The following is a 24,681-nucleotide window of genomic DNA, read 5'->3' as shown; positions in this document are numbered from 1 at the left end:
GATGGCGGGGCACCCGTCCATCTGCTACCCTTGGCGTTCCACGTGCTTGTGCATCCTTGCTTTGCACAGTTAGACCATGTGGTGGCCAATGTGACAGAGGCAGCATGTGGGCAAGGGGGTGGGGGGGGCTGGTTGTCAGCCCTGGTTTCTTGGTGTGAGTGTGTAGCAGCTGCGGGGTGACGAATCACTGGAGTCCTGAAATGTCCCACTCAGGCTGGGGTGGCAGGGATGTGATGGCAATCCAGGTACAGGGTGGACTAATCAATGCTCCTCTCTCCCTTTCAAGAGAAGACTGCACACAATGTATCCGAGCGGATGTGGACTGGTGGGAGCCAGGCCATAATCACCAGATACGAGCAGGAGGCGATGGAGCTGGAGACGCGCCATAAGCCCAGGTCGACCTGTGGCAGTGAGGCTGGGGTGTCACGGGGAGGTATGTTTGCTGAGCACGGAGGTCACCATGTGCGTCCCAGCAGCCATGCCACTGTTCAATGCTCAGTGATTGAAGCTTCCAACATGGGTTGACCATTGATTATGGAAGGATGAGCACATAATGATCCGGGGGACAGGGTTGCACATTGACATTGTCTCCACTTGAACTAATCAGATGTCCCTGTTCTTCCTTTCAGCATCACCAGAGCAGGGCTGGGAGGAGGAGGCAGAGGAGCCACCTCTCACACCTGCGGGCCCAACACAAATAGAATCACCAGCGTCACACCATCTCTGCCAGGCAGGCACCAGCGCAGATACCAGCACCTCGGTAGGAATGAGATCATCGGCTAGTGTCCCGGGGCACAGTGGTGAGGGCACTTCACACTCGCTTGAGGTGCAGGCAGAGACAGAGAGTGCCCATGGTGCTGGCAGTCGGAGGACTGCAGGGGACCAGGCACATGCTCAGTCGGTGCTGATGATGTGCCTCTGGAGTTGTCTTGGAGGCAACAGACGCTGGAAGCCCAGCAGGGAATGCGGGAGGATCTGGCAGAGATACATGAGGCTATGTGTGGCATGGTGCCCATGCTGGAGGAGTCCACGTGCAGTATCACCGGTGCAATGAGCCTCATGGCCGAGGGCCGTGCTTCCTCCATGGAGAGAGTGGCGACTCTCATGGACAGGGTCCTCCTGGAGTTGCGTTCAGACCTGCAAGCTCTCATTGCAGCATTGACCTCAGCTGGTCAGTGCCAGTATGGGAGATGGACATGGTAGTGGATGAAAGTCAATGCAGCCTGAACAGAGCACCTGTCACCTGCTTGACACAAGTGTGGACAGCTGACTGGGAGACTCTGGAAAGATCACCTACCAACCCCTGGAAAGAGCCAGAGATATAGAAGTTGAGGACAGCTGTGATCTTCATCGCCACTGGCATGGGGAGCTCACCCACACAGTCGGCGCAGATCTCAGGGCCTATCATCTGACAAATGGAGGTCACTGTCTCCCTTGAGAGACGGAGCCTCCTTCGGCACTGCACCTCAGACATATTGAGGTAGCTGCTTTGCCGCCTGTAAACCCCGGCAGCAGGATAGTGGCGTCTTCTGTGGCCCCTTCCGCCTTGGACTACCTGTTGGCCCTGCACCCCTTGTACCTGTACTTCTCCTCCCAAAGGTGGCTGAATGTGGATTCCTGGTCTCGTCCCTCTTCTGGCCCTCCCTTCCTCCTCAGAGGAGGTGCCTCCAGTGGAGAGCACAACTCCCATTCCCAGGCTAAGGGAAGGCTTCCTGAAACCGGTAAGGTCCTAGAAATGATGTTTACTCCAGAATCCTGAACTGAAGCCTGTTACTCCTGCCCAAGCAGCTGTGAAGAGTTTTGATGTATTCCTGCTCACACAGGCAAGTGTCAGTAACTTTAAGCATTAAATATCTGACAAATACCACTCGCGACCCCACTCACCCCTCTTATCAAGCCTGTGGATGAGGTTTATAAAAATGTGCCCTACCCCCCCAACGCCCCCGCCCGTTGTGTCTATGCGACAACCTGAAGATCGCATGGGTTCCCGAGAAATCAGCATCGATTACTGGCTCAAGGACCTTAAGGGGCCCGTTAGTTAATGGTGAGCACACATCGGAGATCATCGCGAGCCCGCCCACCGAAATATCACGATGCTGTGTGGTGACGCCAACGTGAAAATTCTGGCCCCAATGTTACTGTGATCGAACGCTGCCAAGGTTAACTCTCTCTGGCTGATTCCTGGAATCATTCCTGTGAGCTCAGAGAGACTGGCCACAGCTGTCGGCCATTCCACTGAGGACCGCCAAATACGTGCCAGGTCAGATTCCTGGGAGCTCCCCCATCACGCTTCCGTGAGGTGTCAGCTCTTTGGGTTTTACGTTCATCTGTGTCCCAAAGGTTGTGGGTTCAAGTCCCACTCGAGCTACTTGGGCACAAAAATCAAGACTGGCATTCCCGTGCATTAGTGAGGGGGTGCTGCACTGTCAGAGTTGCCCTCTTTTGGACGAGATGTTAAACCGAGGCTCTGCCTACCCCCTCAGGTGGATGTAAAAGATCCCATGGCAATAATTCAAAGAACAGAGGAGATCTCATCGGTTTCCTGGGGCCAATATTCAGCCCAAATCAACATCACAAAACAGATTATCTGATCATTGCTGCTTGTGGGAGCTTGCTGTGTCCAAATTGGCTGCCACATTTCTAACCTTACAACAGTGAATACATATTAAATATACTTAATTTCCTCTAAAGTGCTTTGGGAAGTCTGGTGGCCTTTTAAAGGGCTATAAAAATGCAAAAGTGTCTTGCTCTTGTGGAATGAGTTGGGGGGGCTGGTGGCAAGAAAGGGTGGATGGATGTAAGATTCACTCAACCACCCAGACCCCTTCTGGAACTTTCCTGGCCTTGTTTAACGGGGCAGAACTCCAGCAGGATTACATTTCGGCTGATCTGCATTTCCGTGTCTGGCAGCTGAACCAAGTTCCTCTCGGGAAACCCCGTGAGATTCCAGGATCCTGGTTTCTTGATGACGGATCCAGAAGCTCCAGATTTATGTACCTACCCATCTCCTGTATTCCAACCATTGGTCGTCATCTGCTTGGAACTGCCAAGTACAGCAGGCGGGCGGTGTAGGTAGATTCAGGTGAGCCACTGTGTCTGAAATGCTGTAGATTTCAAAATCAACAAGTTACTAAACTTTCCTTCTCTTTTTATTAAAAACAGCTTGCTTTCTCTTGTCCCCACCTGCAAAAATTCACTGGATCAAAGGTTATGGGCAGGCAACCCAGGAAGGAGAAAGACTTGCATTTACATAGCACCTTTCACTTCCTCAGGATGCTCCGAAGGGCTTCACAGCCAGTGAAGTACTTCTGAAATGTAGTCACTGCTGTAATGTCGGAAACGTGGCAGCCAATTTGCGCACAGCAAGCTCCCACAAACAGCAAGATGGTAATGACCAGACAATCAGCTTTGTTTAGTTTTTGGTTCAGAGATAAATATTAACCAGGAAAAGTTGCCCTAGCTCTTTGTGTGTGAATAGTGGCTTTGGGATCTTTTATGTCCACTTAAGAGGGCAGATAGGGCTTCAGCATCTCTGGCACTGTAGCACTTCCACTCAGTACTATACTGTTCCTGGAGCTTAGCTAATGCTGACCTCTAACATCTGCTACAAGGTGTCAATGTCACTCCAACAATGATTTCTCCATCAAGTCTTCCTGCCTCAGAAGGCATCACTTGAGCAGGGCTTGCCCATGCTGACTTCCATTTACTGTTCATCCCTCGGCACCTTGACTACAAAGTCCTTTGCCTTCATGTAACACCCTCCAGATATTTGGAGGGAGAAAGCCTCTCAGCTCACACCCCTGTCACCTTTAGCATGTGATTTAGGTTGACGTTCCAGTGCAGCACTGTCAGAGGTGCCGTCTGTCAGATGCTATTTGTGGGATCTTGCTGTGCTCAAACAGGCTATTGTTTTTGTCTAAATAACAAAAATAGCTACACTTAAAAAAAAAGTAATTTATGGGCTGTAAAATATAACCTTGCTTGTTTTTCAATAATTTAATTAAAATTAGGGAATCCTTTTTAAACTGCTCCAGTTCCTGTCCTTGTGCTGTGCCTCGACTCTGGCAAAGGACAGGCTGTGTCTCTGGTATTGAATACTTCCACGGATTTATCCCAGGGATAGAGCTGTTTCTCTGCAGCTCCAGATGTTGGGTAAAGAACCAACCTAAAGATCCAGCCTCCTGAAAGTGTTTACAGTAAGTACAATAATCATTTTGAAAATAAGGAGACCTACAAATACATAGAGAGCTGATGAAATTCGCTAATGTGTCCAGGATTTATAGATTTAACTGTAATTGCACCTTGGTCAATGTCAAGTTTCCAATTACATCCATTCTACCAGTTAAGACTGAGGAAATATGGCACGTCCCATTAGCGGAACAAGCAATTTAAAAAATCTATCCTCTAAAATTGGTAAAAGTTGTTTAAAAATTACAGAGCATATTGTAGCCTATGAAATCCTTAGGATAAAACAATTAGATTTTTTAAATTCTCATCTTTATTTTCAAATCCCTCCATGGCGTTCACTCAACCCCCAACCTAAGCTCTGCAACCCTCCGCAACCTCTGCACTGCTCCAATCCTGGCCTCCTGAGCATCCCCAATTTTAATCGTTCCACCATTGGCGGCCATGCCTTCGACTGCCAGGGCCCTAAACCCTGGAATCCCCTCCCTAAATCTCTCCACCTTTCCTCCTTTAAGTCGCTTCTTAAAACCTACCATCTTTGGCCAAGCTTCTGATCACCCTACTTTCTAATATATCACCCGAATATCGCCATATGTGGGTTGGTGGTAAATTTTGTTTCATATGAGCCCCTGTGAAGCATCTTGGGATGTTTTATCATGTTAAAGGTGCTACATAAATGCAAAATACTGCTTCAGATAAATTGGATTTTTTTTCTCTTTGACACTTTACTAACCTGTTTTCATTCTGACTCGCTGGAGTAAACCGTGACCTCCTCCTGACCTTTCTCGTCATACCTGTTCGAACATTAGTCTGAATCATCGCTAAGAGTGGAGGAGAGAAGAGAAATACATGTCATATTAACATACTAGAACAGTTCCAGGCTGTCCACACTGTACCACATGAATTCTACTAAACAATCTCCATACCTTGAAAGTTAATGGTGTAACTTGAATTTCCAACTTGAAACTTGTAGACATTTTGAGGAGCTGCCTGGAACTGGTATTCAATATCAGAACTTTTAATTCCTGCTGTCCTGCCGCTGGTGCCCTTGACAAAAGAAACAGATGTTTTAGCAGAGGGTACTGGATTCCAGTGAGGGCTTCTGATTATTCCCAACATTTCCATCCCTTTGAGTGAAGAAATTTCTCCTCATCTCAGTCCTAAATGACTGACCCCTTATCCTGAGACTGTGCCCCCATGTTCTAGCTTCCCCAACCAGGGGAAACGGCCTCTGTGTCTCCCCTCTCAATTCCCTTCAGAAGCTCATATGCTTCAATGAGATCACCTCTCATTCTTCTAAACTCCAGTGAATATAAATCCAACTTAATCAGCCTCTCATCATTGGACAGCCCCTCATCCCACTGACCAATCCAGTGAACCTTCACTGTAGTGCCTCCAATGCAAGTATATCCTTCCTTGAATATGGAGACCAAAACTGTGTTAACTCAGCCTTCAGTCAACTGAGGAAAAGAGTATCTGAGGCCCAGGATATGAAACCCAAGACTAAGGTCATGGTTCACCAGGCAGCAATGATCCCCATGCTCCTATATCTTTCGGAAGTCTTGGACAACCTACAGCAGGCACCTCAAAATACTGCAGAAGTACCACCAGCATACCTCCAAATCCAGTGGCAAAAAGGGGGTCCAGCAACAGTGTCCTCTCCCAACCTAACAAGCCCAGCATCAAGGTGCTAATCACTCAAACACAGCTCCGCTGTGTGGGACATGTCATTCATTTGCCTGACACCAGACTCCTGAAGCAACTGCTCTACTTGGAACTCAGTCATGGAGAAGGTTCCCAGGAGGTAGTTGTAAAGCTTTAGGGATGTCCTCAAAGCATCGCTGAAGAGATCAAGCACCCCCATTGACTTATGGGAGACCCTGGCCTGGGACCAACCAAAATGGAGAAAAAAAAAACAAAAAACAAAAACAGAATTACCTGGAAAAACTCAGCAGGTCTGGCAGCATCGGCGGAGAAGAAAAGAGTTGACGTTTCGAGTCCTCATGACCCTTCGAGACGGAGAAGGTTCATTCCGGAAGGCACTGAACACATCGCGAGAATTTGTCAGGAACATACAGAGGTGAGGTCGAGGCATCGGAGAGACTGCACAAACCTCCAAATACCTCACCTACCCAACTCCCAAGCACCACCTGCCCCACATGGGCAGAGCCTGAAGATCACGCATTGGACATATCGGCCATCTCAGAGCCCATCAAACCGAGGTGGAAGCAAATCACCCTCGATCCCGAGGGCCTGTTTAAGAAGAAGGATCTTAGTGAGGATGTGATTACACTTGAGAGGGTGCAGAGGAGATTCACAAAGATGTTGCCAGGAATGGAGAATTTTGACAATGAGAGAGGATTGTGTAGGCTGGAATTTTTTTTTGGCTGAGGGCAGATTTAATTGAGGTGTATAATATTGGGCCGAGACCGAGTAAATAGGGACGACCTATTTTACCTGCGCAGAGAAAACAATAAGCGGGGAGGAGATATTTACAATGATTGATTAGATGGATTAGCAGGGAGTTGAAGAGGAATTTGTTCACTGTCTGAGAGAACATTAGAGCAGAAACTCTCATCACATTTAAGAATACTTGGATATATACCTGAAGTACGGTAACCTACAGATATGGACCAATAACTGGAAAGTGGGATTAGGCTGGATTACTTTATATCAGCTGGCACAGACTCGATGGGCTGAATGGTCTCCTTCTATGCTGTAATTTTTTTTACCATTCTGAGTCTATGATTTCTCCCTTGTATGTTTATCTAACTTCCCCTTAAATTCAGCTGTGCTAGCCCTAGAATCATAGGAACTTACAGTACAGAAGGAAGCCATTCTGCCCATCAAGCCCCTGCTGGTTCTTTGAAAGAACAATTGTGCTTAGCTCCATACCCCAGCTTTTTGTCTGTAGCCCTTGGGTCAGAAGGTTGTGGGTTCAAGTCCCACTTCAGGACCTGGGCACCAAATCTAGGCTGCCATTCCAGTGCAGCATCGAGGGAGTGCTGCACTGTCAGAGGTGCCATCTTTTGAATGAAAGCTTAAACCGAGGCCCCGTCTACTTTTTCAGATGGATGTAAAAGATCCTATGGTGATATGTTGAAGAAGTGTCGGGGACCCTGTGTCCTGGTTGACATTTATCCCTCAATCAACGTCACAAAAACAAATCATGTGGTCATTATCATATTGGTGTTAATGGGATCTTGCTGTGCACAAATTGGCTGCTGCCTTTCCTACATTTCAACACTGTCCACAGCGCAAAAGTATTTAATTGGCTGTTCTGGGATGTCCTGAGGTTGTGAAAGGTGCTATATAAATGCAAGTCTTTCTTTCATTCGTCAATTAGAACTGAAAACTTAACACCTTAGCCGTTATTTTCCAGCCCCTCATGCCAGCGGGATCTTCCAGTGCCGCCGATATGAGTGGAGATTTCAATGGCTCAGTGGCCTCACTGCGGGGGAACCTGCCGTGGGCGTTGGGGGGGTGGGCTGGAAAATTCCGGTCATTGTATGTAAATGATCTCATTGACTTGATTTAATATTGGGTATTAACCAGAGTGTTCAATGTTTCCAAGCCTTTGAACTTGTATTAGAGACAAAGGATATAAACAATATCCCATAATACCCCCATAAGGGCAAAAGGATATGATAATATTCTATTTAAAAGCAGCGTTATATGTGCTGCATTCAGTGAACTCAGATGTATGTTAAATCCATTCCAATCTTCTGTAATCCTACCTGAACTCCGTACTCCCTCCAGGAACAATCATCCAGAAAATACCAGATGTAGTCATTCTTTGGTTGGGCCTGTGGGAACGTCAGCCTTTGTAGTTTGAAACTGCTGCCAACAATCTCCATCTTGTCAAAGTTGAGACAGATTGTTCTACATCCAAACAGAAAGGCAAAAGTAAGTATGGAGTTAGAACAGTCAATATTCACCAACACTTACAGTACAAAAGGAGGTCACTTGGCCCAACATGTCTCCACCAGCTCTTCGAAAGAGCAGTCGTCCTTAGCCCCACATTCCCCACTTTTTGTTCATAACGCTGTCAGTTCCTCATCCTCAAGTATCCATCCAACTCACTTTTCGAATTATTTATGGAATCAGATTCCACTACCTTTTCACTTAGAAAGTTCCAGATCCCTACAACTCTCAGAGTAAAGGAATTTCTCCTCACCTCCCCTCTAGACCAATGGGTTTAAATCCAGGGCCTCTGTTTATTGACCTACTCACCTAAGGAACAGCCTTTCCCCATTTACCAAACCTCCCATCATCTTGACAATCTTGATTAAATCACCTCTTAAACTTTTGTTCCAAGGTGAGCAGTCCTAATATTTGCCACTCCTCCCCCTAGTTCTGATGAAAGATCATTGACCTGAAACCTTAATTCTGTTTCTCTCTCGACGTGTACTGTCTGACCTGCTGAATATTTTAGATTTCCAATATCTGCAGTAATTTGCTTTTGTTGTAAGTTTAATCTATTTATTTTCCTTCATTAAATCAGAGTTATACTTCCTGGGAGTGGTACAGTAAGAACAGATAGCAGTCACTTTGTCATTCTCTCACTGTAGGCAGTAGAGATCAACTGAAACTGGGGGTGAGGGGAGAACCAAGATATAGGATCATAGAGTCTCACAGTACAAAAACAGGCCTTTGACCCAAATATTCGATCTGCCAGTGTTTACACTCCACACAAGCCTCTGCCCACTCTTCTTCTGATCAGCATTACCATCAGCCCCTGTGCTGACTGACCTGCACTGGCTCCTGATTAAGCAATGCCTTGATTTTAAAATTCTTATCCTTGTTTTCAAATCCCTCCATGGCCTATCTCTGTAATCTCCTCCAGCCCTACAACCCTCTGAGATCTCTGTGTTCTAATTCTGGCCTCTTGAGCATCCTCGATATTAACTGCTCCACCATTGGCAGCCGTACTTTCAGCAGTCTAGGCCCCAAACTCAGGAATTCTCTCCCTATACATCTCCACCTCACCACCAGTCTCTTCTCCTTTGAGATGCTCCTTATAACCTTTGATCTGATCTAATGTTTCCTCCTCTTCCCATAGCCCTGCAAATGTTCCGCTTTTCAAGAATTTATCCAATTCCCTTTTGAAAGTTCCTACTGAATCTGCTTCCACCGACCTTTCTGGCAATGCCTTCCAGATCACAACAACTGAACGTACCAAGAGAATTTCTCTTCACCTCCTCCATATCCAAATTTATTACCAATTATATTATATCTGTGTGATCTGTTTACTGACCACCTGCCTATCTATTTTGTCAAACCCCCTTATCATTTTGAACACTTGAGGGAAAGGCAATAAATGCGAATCTTGCCAGTGGTGTTCACATTCCAGAAACAAATTTTAAAAATGATAGGTTTTCTTCAGACTGTGCTGTTGGGATGCCTCTGGGTTGCACTTACCTGTGTCGAGCAGTGTGGAGGTGTATTCCTTCTGCTGTAGGCAGTGTGTACTGTGCTTCTATTATCTCATCATGGGCCACATCCAACCATTGATTCCCGTCGTGAATCTGCCACTGGAATGGTTTCTCATCCAACCTGCTCTCTGCAGCTATCAAAGAAGTAGGAAAAAAAGACTTACTTATGTTTACAAGGCATCTTTCATACTTCAGAATGCCCCAAATGTTTTATAGCGACTTTACTTTCGAAGTTTTGTAATCTTGGAAATATGACAGCCAACTTATGAACATCAAGGTCCCAGAAACAACACAGCAACAATGACTAGACAATCGTTTTTATTGATGTTGGACCTGGTTGAGGGAGACACCAGGGGGAACTCACCTGCTCTTTTTAAAAATCTACCAGGAGGAACCCTCCACCTTCCGACTACTCCCCCCAGCCCCCCCACCCCCACCACCGACTCCAGGCCCAGCCCTAATCTACCTCCCTGACTAGCTAAACCCTCACTCCAAATTCCAACAACTTACCTGACAGGAACAGAATTACCTGGAAAAACTCAGCAGGTCTGGCAGCATCGGCGGAGAAGAAAAGAGTTGACGTTTCGAGTCCTCATGACCCTTCGACAGAACTAGATCTAGTTCTGTCGAAGGGTCATGAGGACTCGAAACGTCAACTCTTTTCTTCTCCGCCGATGCTGCCAGACCTGCTGAGTTTTTCCAGGTAATTCTGTTTTTGTTTTGGATTTCCAGCATCCGCAGTTTTTTGTTTTTATCTCTTTGTTTAATTAACTTACCTGACAGGTTCTCCCTGGCTTGAAAGTGGCTGGACCTTTAAACTTACCTGGTTTACCTGGCAGCAAGTGCCATAAAAAAGGGGCGTGGTCTCCTCCACCTCCAATTCAGAAGTGTTCAACTAAAGGCCCCAGGAGCACGCTGCCTTGCACAGTTCTCACCTGGCCTGAATCAGAAGGTCGGGTAAACAGGATCGAAAACATTTTAAGGTAAGGAAGTAGGAGCGGAGTGGCAATCTGATTCTGACTGCGATGCCGTGGAAGTTCAGGCCCATGAAGAAAAAGGCCATTCGACCCATTGAGTTGATGCCGGCTCTCTACAGTGCAGCCCTGTTAGCCCTGCAAACAGACCTGGACAGTAGGTTTTAGTGTTTTTAGTGCATTCATAGGATGCGGGCTTCGCTGGCTGGGCCAGCATTTATTGCCCACCCCTAGTTGAGAAGGTGGTGGTGAGCTGCCTTCTTGAACCGCTGCAGTCCATGTGGCTAGTCTGACTCTAGACCATTTTTAGTAAGTTATATACACATCATTACATTATATTCACTGTAGTGAGCTGACAAGGTCAAGGAGCCATTTTGTACTCACACTGGGCTACACAAGTTATTTTATATTCTGTACTTTATAATCAATCACATGTACTAATCAAAAATTACTGTATAATTAGTAAGCGGCCAGAAACAGATGATTAAATAAGTAGTGAACCTCAATATATAACTGAAGAATAAGTAATTAATCAAGTAGTTATTAAGGTCTGGTAATATTCTAGTGTTTAAAGTTTAAAATATTAACTTGCTGTTAGTACTGGACGTGGGAACAGAGAGCATTCAGCTACTCTCCTTGATTACCTAGGACACGTGGCAAGAGAATAAATGAAGACTTGTCCAAAGTCAGCTAAAGAAATATCATGAACCATCTCATTGTTTAGCTTCATGGAACGATGCACGTGAATGGTCACAGCAAATAAGATTAACCCAGTAACAACTCTGAGCAATTGGCTAATTACAGCAGAACTGATTTGAGATGAGATGACGCTAATTCCAGGGTTAAAGGTGGGTTTCCAGAACCATCTTGTTGCTTGCGAGCTGGACTGTAATTGTTGTGGTACCGAGTGTTCCTTGGGGCAGGATTTCAGGAAATCACTGTCAGTTCGGGAACCTGAGGAAGATTCACACTTCTACCAGGGGTGATCATCCACTTGAGGTTGTGGAAGTTGGCCATGTATTTCCTCAGTCTACCTTTTTCTTTTAAATAGACTGATATTATTTGCTATTTCAGACTCCTGTCTTGCCTTATGGTTAAAGTCTCTTTTTAACAAAAGCATTTTAGAGGGTCAATATGGAACCCAGTAATTAGGTGCACGCCAAAACCCATTGGGAATGTAGGCTTTATTATAATTAATTAGCAATTATTAATTAATTTACATATATTGGAGGTGGCAGGGCAGGTGATTGCAGGATGTGGCAGCTTTTGGATACCAGTATGATCCAGGGCAAACGCATCTGATGTTTGTGGCTGCAGGAACTTCGTCTCCGAGTTATTGAGCTGGAGGCTGAGCTGCAGACATGGTGCCATATCAGAGAGGGGGAAAGTTACCTGGACATATTACTCCAGCAGACAGTCACACTCCTTAGGATGGACTTCACCGATTTGGACAGTGGTCAGGGACAGGAGGGTGTGTCTACAAGTGAGGGAGTTAGGGGGAACCAGACGGCAGGAGTGCAGGAGTCTCAGCCCTTGCACTTGTCCAACAGGTTTGAGGTTTATTTAGCTTGTTTGGATGAGAGTGGGGCTTCAGGGTGGATGAGCTAACTGGTCATGGCACATGGTATAGGAAGCTTTCAAGTGGGGGCAGTTACAAGGAATGTAGTCATAGTTGGGAACAGTATAGTCAGAGGGATTGACACTGTTCTATGCAGCAACGAAGCACAAGTCCAGACGGCTGTGTTGCCTGTCCGGTGCCAGGGTTTCGGACATCTGTTCTGGGCCTGGAGAGCAACTCGCAGTGGGAGGGGGAGGACCCAGTCGTCATGGTCCATGTTGGTATCAATGACACAGGCAGGACAAAGGAGGAGGTTCTGCATAGTCAGTATGAGGAGCTTAGTGCCAAATTAAGAAGCAGAACTTCAAAGGTCATAGTCTCTGGGTTATTACCTGAGCCTCGTGCAAACTGGCACAGGACAAATCAGGTTAGGGAGATGAATGTGTGGCTCAAAGACTGGTGTGAGAGAAGTGGGTTCCAGTTCATGGGGTACTGGCACCATTACTGGGGAAAATGGGATCTGTACCATTGGGACGGTCTATGCCTGAACCGTGCTGGGACAGTGTTCTTCCGAGCTGCATAACTAGGGAAGTAGGGAGGGTTTTAAACTAAATAGTGGAGGCAAAGGATCAAATCTGGGAAGAAGTGGTAAGTCAAATAACAGAGACAAGACAAAAGAGAAAGGTATTATTACAGGGAATGAAAATCAGACAGTGACAGGAAGGGATAGAGATTACAAATCTAACAGTAAATCAACAGATGAGACTGGAGGTTATAAAAAGAATAAAATGATCAAACTTAAGGCTTTCTATGTGAATGCATGAATCATTCAAAACAAAACAGATGAATTGAGAGCGCACGTAGAAATAAATAATTACGATTTGATAGCCGTAACAGAAACATGGCTGCAGGAGGACATGGATTGGGACCTGAATATTAAAGGGTATAGGACATTTAGGAAGGATAGGAAGTGAGGAAAAGGTGGGTGGGTGGGGGTGGGGGTGGTTAGTGGCTCTGTTAGTTAATGATGGCATTAGCACAATAGAGAGACATAAGACGTAAGAAATAGGAGCACGAGTAGGCCATTCGGCCCCTCAAACCTGCCCTGCCATTCAATAAGATCATGGCTGATCTGCCCCAGGCTTCAACTCCTCTTTCATGCCACCTCCTCATAGCACTCAACTCCCCGATATTCAAAAATCTATCTACCTCCTCTTTAAATACTTTCAGTTATCTAGCCTCCACAACTCTCTGGGGTAGAAAATTCTAGACATTTACTACCCTCTGAGAGAAGAAATTCCTTTGCATCTCAGTTCTAAATGAGTGTCCTCTTATTCTGTAACTATGTCCCCTAGTTCAAGATTCTCCCACTAGTGGAAACATCTTCTCAACATCTACCCTGTCAAGCCCCCTCAGAATCTTGTACGTTTCAATAATATTGCCCCTCATTCTTCTAAACTCTGATGAATAAAGGCCTAACCTGTTTAGCCGTTCTTGATAAGTCAACCCCTTCATCCCAGGAATCAGCCTAGCTAATCTCTTTTGAACTGCCTCTAATGCCAGTGTATCCTTTCTTAAATACGGGGACCAAAACTGTACACAGTACTCCAGGTATGGCCTCACCAACACCCTGTACAGTTGTAACAAGACTTCCCTATCTTTAAGCTCCAACCCCCTAGCAATACAGGCCAAAATTCCATTTGCTTTCTTAATTATTTCCTGCACCTGCATGCTAACGTTTTGTGTTTCATGCACAAGAACACCCAGGTCCCTCTGCGCTGCACATTTTTGGAGTCTCTGTCCATTTAAATAATAGTCTGCCTTTTGATTCTTCCTACCAAAGTGCATGACCTCACACTTTCCTGCATTAAACTCCATCTGCCAAGTTTTTGCCCACTCACTCAACCTATCTATATCCCCTTGCAGATTCCTTATGTCCTCATCACAACATGTCCTCCCACCTATTTTTTGATCATCAGCAAATTTGGATACATTACACTCTGTCCCCTCCTCCAAGTCATTAATATCGATAGTAAATATTTGAGATCCCAGGACTGATTCTTGTGGCACACCACTAGTTATGCCTTTCCAACCTGAAAAATACTCTGTCTTCTGTGTGTTAACCAATCCTCAATCCACGCTAATACATCACCCCAAATACTGAGAGCACTTATCTTGTGCAACAACCTTTTATGTGGCACCTTCTGGAAATCAAAATACATGGTTCTCCTTGATCAACTCTGCTTGTTATATCCTCAAAGAGTTGTAACAAAGAACTCTAGATAATATAGCCATATAAATACTGTGGCTAAGAGCAGGTCAAAGACTAGGAATTGTGTGACGAGTAACTCACCTCCTGACTCCCCAAAACCTGTACACCATCTGCAAGGCACAAGTCAGGAGTGTGATGGAATACTCCCCACTTTCCTGGATGAGTGCAGCTCCAACAACACTGAAGAAGCTGGACACTGTCCAAGACAAAACAGCCCGCTTGATTGGCACCACATCCACAAACATTCACTCCCTCCACCACCGACACAGTAGCAGCAGAGTGTACCATCTACAAGATTCACTGGAGGCATTCACCAAGGCTCCTTCAACAGCACCTTCCAAACCCACGACCACTACCACCTAGAAGGACAAGGGCACCAGATAGATGGAAACACCACCACCTGGAGGTTCTCCTCCAAGTCACTGACCATCCTAACTTGGAAATGTATCACCGTTCCTTCACTGTCACTGGGTCAAAATCCTGGAACGCCCTTCTTAACAGCACTGTGGGTGTACCTACAACCACATGGACTGCAGTGATTCAAGAGGACAGCTCACCATCACCTTCTCAAAGGCATCAAAGGATGGGCAATATATGCTGGCCCAGCCAGCAAACCCCACATCCCATGAATGAATAAAAAAAAAATATTTTGAAGCCCTATCTACAACCCTAGTTATATGATTCGCCAGGATACTGGCCCCAGCATGGTTCAAGTGAAGCCTGCACCAATGGAACAGCTCTCTCCTTCCCCAGTACTGGTGCTAGTGCCCCATGAATCAGAACCCATTTCTCCCACACTAATCTTAGAGCCACACATTTACCTCGCTAATCTTATTTACCCTATGCCAATTTGCACATGGCTCAGATAGTAAACCAGACATTATTACTTTTGTGGTTCTGCTTTTTAATTTAGCTTTGAGCTGCTCGTAGTCCCTCAGCAGAACTTCTTTCCTAGTCCTACCTATGTTGTTTGTAACTACATGGACCACGACAACTGGATCCTTCCTCTCCCACTCCAAGTTCCTCTCTAACCCAGAAGAGATGTCCTTAACCTCGGCACCAGGTAGGCAACACAGCCTTTGGGACTCCATCTTTGTTGCAGAGAACAGTATCTATTCCCCTAGCTATGCTATCCCCTATTACTACTATATTTCTCTTCTCCCCCCACTTGAATGGTGCTCTGTACCATAGTGCTGTGGTCAGTTTTCTCATCCTCCCTGTGCCCTCGTCCACACCGGGAGCAAGAACTTCATACCTATTGGACAAGGGCACTGGCTGAGGCTCCTCTAAAGCTAAATTCTGGATCCCCATACCTGCCTCACTTGCAGTCATGCCCTCCTGTTCCTGACCACGGACCAAATTTGACGGAATTTATCTAAGGGGTGTGACTGCCTCCTGAACCACGGTGTCCAGGTAACTCTCCACCTCCCTGACGTGTCGCAGTGTCCACAGCTCTGACTCCAGCTCATCAACTCTGAGCCGAAGTTCCTCGAGCAGCCAACACTTGCTGCAGATGTGGTCACCGTGGATCACACTGGCGTCCAGCAGCTCCCACATGCACAGGGGTGACCTAAGTTCAGGAAACCAGACTGCAGAAATGGTTTGGGTGGAGATGAGAAATTGTAAAGGCAAGAAGTCACATGTGGGAGTCGTGTACAGGCCCCTGAATAGTAACCACGTGGTAGGGTGGAGCATAAAGGAACAAATAATGGGAGCTTGTCAGAAAGGCACAGCGATAATCATGGGAGATTTTAATTTACATATAGACTGGAAAAGTCTGGTGGGCAAACGAAGCCTAGATGAGGAGTTCATAGAATGTTTTCGGGTTAGTTTCTTGGAACAGTACGTTCTGGAACCAACCAGAGAGCAGGTTATACTAGACCCGGTTTTGACCAACGAGATAGGATTAATTAATGATCTTATAGGGAAGGCACCTCTGGGTAGCAGCAATAATATGATTGAATTTTACATTCAGTTTGAGAGAGACAGGAGTGGGTCCGAGACAATGAGCAGAATTGTACCAGATTTGGATTTAGTGCGGTAGCGGGTGGGTTAAACGGTGTTTTACCTGTTGGCCACGATTGTGGGTTTTTATCCGTATTGTCCCAAACCCGCCACATTATTTATGTACTCCCGGGAAATACGTATTCGAAAAACTCTCATTCGTATGCCCACCATCACCTCGCCACTTCATCACACCGGCCACCATATTTAATGTCCAGCCACAAGCACATATCTCAGTGCTTCCAGACCACGACTGCTGCATGGAAGACAGGATGACCCGAAAAGGCAAAAAGACTGCAGCACACAACCACCAACACCAAGCCCCACCACCACCGCCCCCTCCCCGCCCAACTTCAGCGATGCATCTCTGGAATGCCTTTTGGATGCAGTGGAGACCTGTGGGGATGTCCTATACCCCTGCTGTGGCCGCAGGATGGGCAGTGGCACCACCATGGTCGCCAACGCCCTTCAAAAGAGGTCAGCCACCCAGCACCGCAAGAGGATGAATGATCTCCTCTGTTCCGCCAGGGTAAGTCACTCTTCTCGTCACTCCCGACTCTCGCTCACAAACCCATCACACATCCACAGAGCCCTCACTCACTGCCAGTTCAAGGGCAAGGGACATCACCCTCTCACACACACCATCATCGTCCTCATCCCATCCATGGGACCACTCACCACCCACACAGGCCAGGCACACTTATCATCTGGCCTGGCAGGCATCCTGCTTACACTCTCTCCATCTGTATCCATGCAGGACAAGCTGGCACACAACAAGCGGGAGAGGTCGCAGACCGGTGAAGGAATGCCTGAAATCAAGGTCCTCACAGACTTTGTAAACAGAGCCATCCAGCTGGCCGGCGATGACCAGGGCCGGTCCTGTGCTAACGGTGAGGTTGGTGCTGCTCTACCAAGTGAGGATCCAGCAGTGCCAACATTTATCAGATAACCATGCTGTGAGTGATGTGTCCTCTTTCACAGGCCACTGCCAGGCACTGATTATCTCTCTTTGCTTTCACAGGCACATCTGGGGAACAGCCAAGAGAGTCCATGAGCCAGGGCCTCCAGTCAAGCCCCGAAGACACCTCGGAAGAGGAATCTGAAGGCACCCTCCCTGAAGTCCTGTCACAGTGCTCACCCACACCCTCCACCAGCGCAGAGACACACACCTCGGTGGGATCTAGCTTTACTATTTCACCCTGGGATCACAATCTGGTGAGCACATCGCACTTTCTGATCCACAGCAGTCGGCAGCAGGTACTTCTCCAGTGTCCGGAACTCGGAGGACTGCTGGAGGCCAGAAATCTGCTGAGTCCGAGCCTCTGGACTCAGTCATGTCACAGTTGCTGGAACTGCAAAGGCAAACTCGGGAACATCAGGAATGGATGTCTGGTGCACTCCTCAGATTGCAAGGCACAATGGAGGAGTCTGTCCGTCTTCTGGCTGAGGTGATAGCGCTGGCATTGCAACACATCGAGGTCAACACTGGTAGGATGGCAGTCGCCATGGAGACCTTGGTCCAGGACATCACTGCTACACGGTCTCAACTCCATAGCGTAGCAGTCAGCAGGCTGCTTCCACCTCCACTGTGGATGTCAAGGGAGCACCAAGACATAGTGGCAGGGTTAGGAAAGTTAAGAATTAATTGCACAGCCTGGACACGGGTGTTAATCACTTGTGCATACTGTTCACTATTGTCAATAAACTCCCAAGAATGTCTCCCTGCCTGTGGTTCCTTGTTCTGACGAGCAGTGTTCTTGTCACTGAGATTTGAACTCTTTTGCACAAGATAAAGGCAGGTGTCTCGGTCCAGGGTCTCTTCTCTGTACTTTGTGCGGCCTTCAGACCACAGTGATGGTCTGGGCTCACACTCCCTGGACATATTACTGATGCCTGCACCTCGGTGGTGCTGGTCATTGCTTCCAGAATGTAGTGAGTAGGCGTCACAGAGTTTTGCCATTCTCTCTGTGTGCTGTCAGCACCTTTAAGGTGGAGCTGACCCCCATCTCTTCAGCATCTGTGACCAGTGATGCTGTGCACCAGCTCCTGAAGGGGTCAGGTGCTGAATGCGGACAAAGGATCAGATGCTTCTAAAGTTTCATGGCTGCGTCTCTATGAAATGACCCTGATCATGGAGCGCAAGCAAGTTGCCCTTGGCCAGACAGGAGTCAGACATTCACAGAGGATATGTGAAGATCTATGGAGTGTCCTCACTGCATGTCATCATCATTCCCCTGCAATCGAGCGACTATTAGGGCCTCCGCTGCGTCTCCATGACAGAAGCATTCTCACAGAGGATATGTGAGTTGTCATAAGCCAAACTGGAGTCAGACATTCACAGATGCAATGTGAGGATCTATGGTGTCTCCTCACTGCATGTCATCGTCACCCTCCACAAATCTAGCAGCTTTAAGGGCCTCCCGAGTGCACCTGCCTTGTCTAGCCAGTGTGAGGGCCTCATCTCCGTTAGCTTCACCTCTGGGGACTTCCTCCCCCTCATTGGAGGAGACCTCCAGCTCCTCTCCCCATTGCAGTGCCAGGTTGTAAAGGGCGCAGCAGACGACGATGATGTGTGACTGTATTGTAGGGCTGCACTAGACTTGGGCATCAATGGAGTGGACAAGCAAATCCATCCACTCAGCCTCCCCTCTGAACGTCCCACCCACCCCCTGATCCCCACTCCGATTTTTAACTGCTGCCAATCCATTTCTGAGTCCAGGAATGTGCAGCAGGTGGTTGGAAATCATCGCCATAATACCCTGTGAACCTGGAATTAAATTGTGCTGCTTGGGGACTGAAGCCAATGTGAGAAAGTCTCCCACAGGGAGCTTCACAGCTCAGTGTACTCATGCTGCCTCCTGAACCATTCCTCTGTGTTAATTCACATTCTCGTGAATTGACAGGTCTGAAAACAACCCAACTCACCTTGTTCCAGGAACTGAAAGAAAAACCTGCAGCTGCAAATCTGATGAATGGTTCACATCCAAAATGTTAATTCATCCATCCCTCACAAATATAACCGTTTTGTCTAAAACTATTTCATGGATAGCATGACTCAGACCTTTAACCTGTCCACTCTTTTGCTTCCTAGATCATTCTACAGGGCCTTTTTTCCCTTCCTGTTTCAAATCAAGACTTGCTGTGGGTGAAGTTGGCCTTTGGCCTGAGCCTAAAATGAGTGATAGCGAAAATTCAGCCTGTTCTACACTCACCAAATTTTCTTTTCCACTTCCTGAAACCCTTTCCCGAGTCTCAAAGTCTTTATCCTGCCCTCATCACACCCATTAAACTCGGTGCCATATATAATTCCTACAACAACATCTTGCATTTATATAGCACCCTTAACATAGTAAAATATAAAAACGTAAATGTAACCTAGTAAAGTTTTTCAAAACTACGAGGGGTCTGGACAGAGTAGACGTGGAGAAACTGTTCCTGTTGGTGGAAGGGTTGAGAACTAGAGGATGCAGACATAAGGTGATTGACTAAAGAACCAAAGGTGACAAGAGGCAAAACAATTTTTTACATGTTGAGTGTTTACGACACACTGTCTGAGAGTGTGGGTGCAGGCAGAGTCAGTCATGGCCTTCAGAAGGGAATTGGAAAAGCACCTGAAGATGAAACAAAAAGCAAGGTTACAGGGAAAGGGCAGCGGGGTGGAACTAGCTAAATTACTCTTGCAAAGAGTCGGCCCAGGCACAATGAGGTGGATGGCTTCCTTATGTGCCATAATCATTCTCTGATTCCTTGTCACAAGGTGCTTCACCACAGCCTTATCAAATAAAACTTAACAGCCAACCACATGAGGAGATACTAGGGCAGGTGACCAGCAGCTTGGTCCAAGTGGTTTTAGGGAGTGCTTTAAAGGTGGAGAAGCTGGTTTAGGGAGGGAATTCCAGAGCTTAAGGTTTTGACAGTTGAATGCACCACCTCCAATTTCCCACTCTTTCCTACACTTGTCAACCTTGCTGTCACCCTACCACACTGATCTTCAGCAAGCTGGTCTCCAACTAACAAAACGCTCTTCCATGTAATGAGACTGTCCTTGGGGGAATTTCCCAGAGGTCAGGCCTACAGCTTAACCCATTATCCTCCTTCCCCAAGTACCAGGCCCTAGCAGGGTGACCCTAGCTGACCATGGACTAGATTGCTCCATGATTATGCTTGGCAAAGCCTGCTGCTGCTGCCTTCTGCAGCGTGGCTGACCCCCTCTCCTCCCAATGTTTGGCCCTCAAGCCCTGAGAGGGGGACTTGAACCCGGAGCTTCTGTCTGGAAGCAGGGAAGCGCCGCAAGACCTTCCTCACCCACTCCCCCATACATTTCAGTAAAACGGGGACCTGAATGTGTCAACAAAGGACCTGAAAGCATTCAAATCCGCGCGTTACAGGTAAATCTACCGAGAGGGCTCTTACTCCCCAAGGTTTAGGCAAGCTCACTTCCTGAGCTATTATTGGTGACTCCAGACTGACATTGTATTACAGTCTGCGATTCCGTTAGTACAGCACACACCGCCCAACTCTCTATTGCAGATCACCACTCACCCAGTGATCTCCTTACCTCCTGATCTAAAGTAATATTCCATCATCGTTCAAGCTGCGGGGGTCTCCAGGAGTTCCCCCCTCCTGCTGGAGTTGAACCTCTGACTCAAGAGGATCAGCAGGAGGCGAATCTTCCCGGCGAGAAGTCGCTTTCACTTTTGTATTCACAGCCTCCTGGTGTCATTCCCGGAAACAACTGCTGGGGCGATTTCTAGTGTTGGGTGATCGGGGCTGAATGCTTGAACCGCTCCTTGCCATATCTTGTGAAACTGTGGCAGTCTGAAGCTGAACCCGCCTCCCCTCTTTGGTTTTTGTTTTGTTGATGAAATGATCAGAATGAAACCAGATGAGGTTATTGAAGGGGTGTCAGACGCCCTCAGCTCACCCTTCCTGCCCTTTGCTAATGTGAATTCACCACCGCCCCACAGATAGATTTACATTCATTTAATTCCAGTCACACCACCGACTAAACCCTTCATCCAACACATTCCCTTCCAGAGCTCTCAGCATTCCCAAGGATGACTGGTCCACGTGTTACTTACTCGCTCTGGATCTTCTCATCCAGGGATCGGGACAATGTTGGCGAGTTTAAATCTGTCCCGTTCACCGATTGTCTCCTGATTCATGTGTCCATGTGGAATATTGGCCTTTCGATCTTAAGGACTAGACCACAAGAGGGTAGAATTCAACTTTATAAAGCTCTAGAATTACTGTGTACAATTCTGGGCACCACACCTTCGGAGGGATACCTTGTCCTGGGAGGGGGAGTGGGGGGGGGAGTGGATTTACTCTGGACTTCAAGGGTTAAATTAGGAGGACATTACTTTAACAATGGTTGTATTCCCTGGAATTTGGAAGGTTTAGGGGTGATTTGATCGAAATTTTCAAGACATTATGGGAACCTGATAGGGCAGGTAGAAAGTTTTCTTGCTGGTTTGGGACTCTAGGATTAGCGGACATGGGGGTCAAACCTACAGCCAGACCTTTCAGGGGGGAAATGAGGAAGCGCTAAGGTAGAAGTTTGGAACGCTCTTCCGCAAACAGCAATTGAGGCAAGATCAACAATTAATACCCGAGATTGATATAGTTTGTTAAACATTGGTATTAAGGTGTATGGAGTTAGATCGTGAATCTATTGTAAGAAGCAGGAGTAGACCAAAAGGCCCATCCCAGCATTCAATAAGATCAGCTGATCTTCCACTTTCTCACCCACTCCACACATCCCTTCCCTGAGAGGCTAAAAATCTGTGGTCTCACTGAATGGCAGAACAGACCCAAGCAGCTGAATGGCCTCCTCCTGTTCCCATGTATGTGAGACACTGGGCCCTCTCCATTAAGTGTAGTGATTACGTTACTGAACTAGTAACCCAATGAGCTGGAATAACAATCCTGAAAGCCTGAGCACAGATTGCAGTTTAAAAATTTGAATTCGGGTTAAATAAATCTGGAAATAAAGGGCTAGTCTCAGTAAAATAGACCATGAAGCTGTCAGATTGTTGTAAAAACTCAGCAGGTTCACTAATCTCCTCAGGGAAAGGAGATCTGTCCTACCCTTCCCACCTGAGCCTTGACATGACTCCAGTCCCAGACCAATGTGGCTAACTCTTAACTAGCCTCGAAAATGACTGCACCAAACTGCTACAACAGGAGAAGGCAGCTCACCACCAACTTCTTAGGGCACCAAGGAATAAGCAATAACTGCTGCTGGCTTTGCCAGTGATGCCCTCATCCTGAGAATAAACTTAAGAAAAGGTTATGCCACTATAATTCAGCATAACTGGAATGTACTGTGTGAGAGGGTGGTAACTTTGCCAAGGCATATGGATGTATACTTCAATAAGGATAAATTGCAGGACTATAGGGGAAAGGACAGGGGAATTGGACTAATTGGATACCGCTTTGGAAGTTCTGGTATTGGCGCGATGGGCTGAATGGTCTTTTGTACTATTTGATTATATGAGGGGCTGTAAACGTGGGTACAGATTGTGTGCAGCTGACCTACTGACCAGTGCAGGAGCAGCATCACTATGAGGGCAAGCAGTGACATGCCAGTGTCGTCCAGGATGTCATCAAAGGAAGCAGTGATGAGTATTCCATTCCAATTGGGTTTAAACAAAATGTAATGGGTAGGAAGTGATCATAGTTATAAGTCCATTCATTTCCAAGCTCCACCCATAATAATCAGGTTTCCTGTATAGTGACTTTAACAGCAACTGGAACTAGATCAACAACCAGGTGAAATGCTTTCTTTTGGAGAATTATTTCCAAAGTGGGGCAGGGGGTTGCAAGGGAGGGAAGAACCTTCCTCCTGGTCGACAGCCTACCCCACCGCCATCCGATGATGACTGGAGCATTGCAACCAGATATTTGATCCTCCCCAACACACCCCAACCCACAACCCAGCTCCATCGCCATGTATTGCCTTGGAATGACCTGAAAACTGAATGGTTATATCAGAAAAGATGGAGCTCTTTACTTTGGTACAGATCTTTAAGATTATGAAGGGGGTTTGATTGGGTAGAAGTAGAGAAGATGTTTCCACTTTTGAGGGAGAGCAGAACTAGGAGCCATAAATATAAGACAGTCACTAATAAATCCAATCGGGAATTCAGGAGAAACTTCTTTACCCAGAGAGTAGTGAGAATATGGAACTCATCACCACAGGGAGTGGTTGAGGTGAACAGTGGATATATTTAAAGAGAAGCTGGATAAACACATGAGGCAGAACGGAATAGAAGTACGCTGTATGTTGATGGAAGGAAATGAAGGGGAGGGTGGTAGGAGGAGGCTTGTATGAAGCATAAACACTGACACAGGCCAGAGAGGCCAAATGTAAATCAAAACAGAGATAAAACAAACGGACGGTTAGTTGAACAAATGCTTTGGAAATATCCCTCTTGGATCTCTTCAAGTGATGGGAACGAGTCCAGGAGATGACACAGATCAAGTATTGTCTGTATTATGTGGTTACAACTTTGGTGAAAAATCCACTTGAACACACACTAGCCAAGCTTTTGATGAATTGCTGGTTTAGGTTACTGAGTAGGAGCAGCCACTGAGAAAATTAATGGCACAAATCTTTTATTCAGAGATATTTTGCTGTCATCACAGGCACAATGGGCCAAATGGCCTCCATGCTCGCTGTCATCAAAGATTCTACATCATTATTTAAGAAGAAATTGGATGACTATTTGAGTAGAAATATGAAACAATATAGGCGATAGGGCAGCTCCAGTTAGAGAGCTAGCAGCAATGTGATGCTGGGCTGAATGGCCTCCATGTTGTTATCTATGACATTACAGACTTGGCCAGTGAAGTAAGCATTAAACTTGGCAGCTGGAATCGAGAGATTTATATTAGGGGTGGGAATTTGTAGGAATCTTTCATTGCAGTTTGACACTATCTTACAAATAACTTGAACTTCTGTAGCAAGTGGGTCAGTAACCAGAGATCATATGCTTAAAATCATTGGCAAAAAACTAGAGGGTAAATAAGGAGAAATGTTTTTACACAGTATTATTAAGATTTGGAAGGCATTACTTGAAAGAGCAAAGAAGCAGATTCCAGAGAAACTTCCAAAAGGCAATAGGACATGTACTTGAAGAGGATTAATTTGCTATGGAGAAAAAGCTGGTGCCTGGGTCTAAACAGGATAGGTCTTTCAAAGAGCTGACACAGGCACACTGGGCTGAATGGCCTGGTTATGGGCTGTAA

The 24,681-nt window shown here is 46.6% G+C and overlaps 1 protein-coding gene across 3 annotated transcripts in view; it reads right to left on the bottom strand.

Moving 5' to 3' along the window:
• The window catches only part of si:ch211-244b2.3 (uncharacterized protein LOC557230 homolog), a 42,952-nt gene extending 21,666 nt beyond the window's left edge, over positions 1-21,286 (bottom strand). Inside the window, exons 1-6 of one of the 3 annotated variants that reach the window (XM_041216285.1) lie at positions 20,971-21,286; positions 9,607-9,754; positions 7,923-8,067; positions 5,112-5,232; positions 4,919-5,006; positions 3,002-3,104 (exon numbers count right to left, since the gene is read on the bottom strand). In XM_041216285.1, the coding sequence (XP_041072219.1) occupies positions 3,002-3,104; positions 4,919-5,006; positions 5,112-5,232; positions 7,923-8,042 (432 nt within the window). In that variant the 5' untranslated portion in view covers positions 8,043-8,067; positions 9,607-9,754; positions 20,971-21,286. Of the gene's footprint in view, positions 1-3,001; positions 3,105-4,918; positions 5,007-5,111; positions 5,233-7,922; positions 8,068-9,606; positions 9,755-19,954; positions 20,026-20,970 lie in introns of those variants that run through there. The other 2 variants (XM_041216284.1, XM_041216286.1) reach the window with 2 other exon arrangements.
• Positions 21,287-24,681: the final 3,395 nt, after the last annotated feature.

Source organism: Carcharodon carcharias, chromosome 21, assembly GCF_017639515.1.
Source record: "Carcharodon carcharias isolate sCarCar2 chromosome 21, sCarCar2.pri, whole genome shotgun sequence".
Classification (NCBI taxonomy): Eukaryota; Metazoa; Chordata; class Chondrichthyes; order Lamniformes; family Lamnidae; genus Carcharodon; species Carcharodon carcharias.
This window is presented reverse-complemented; position numbering and strand designations above follow the sequence as displayed.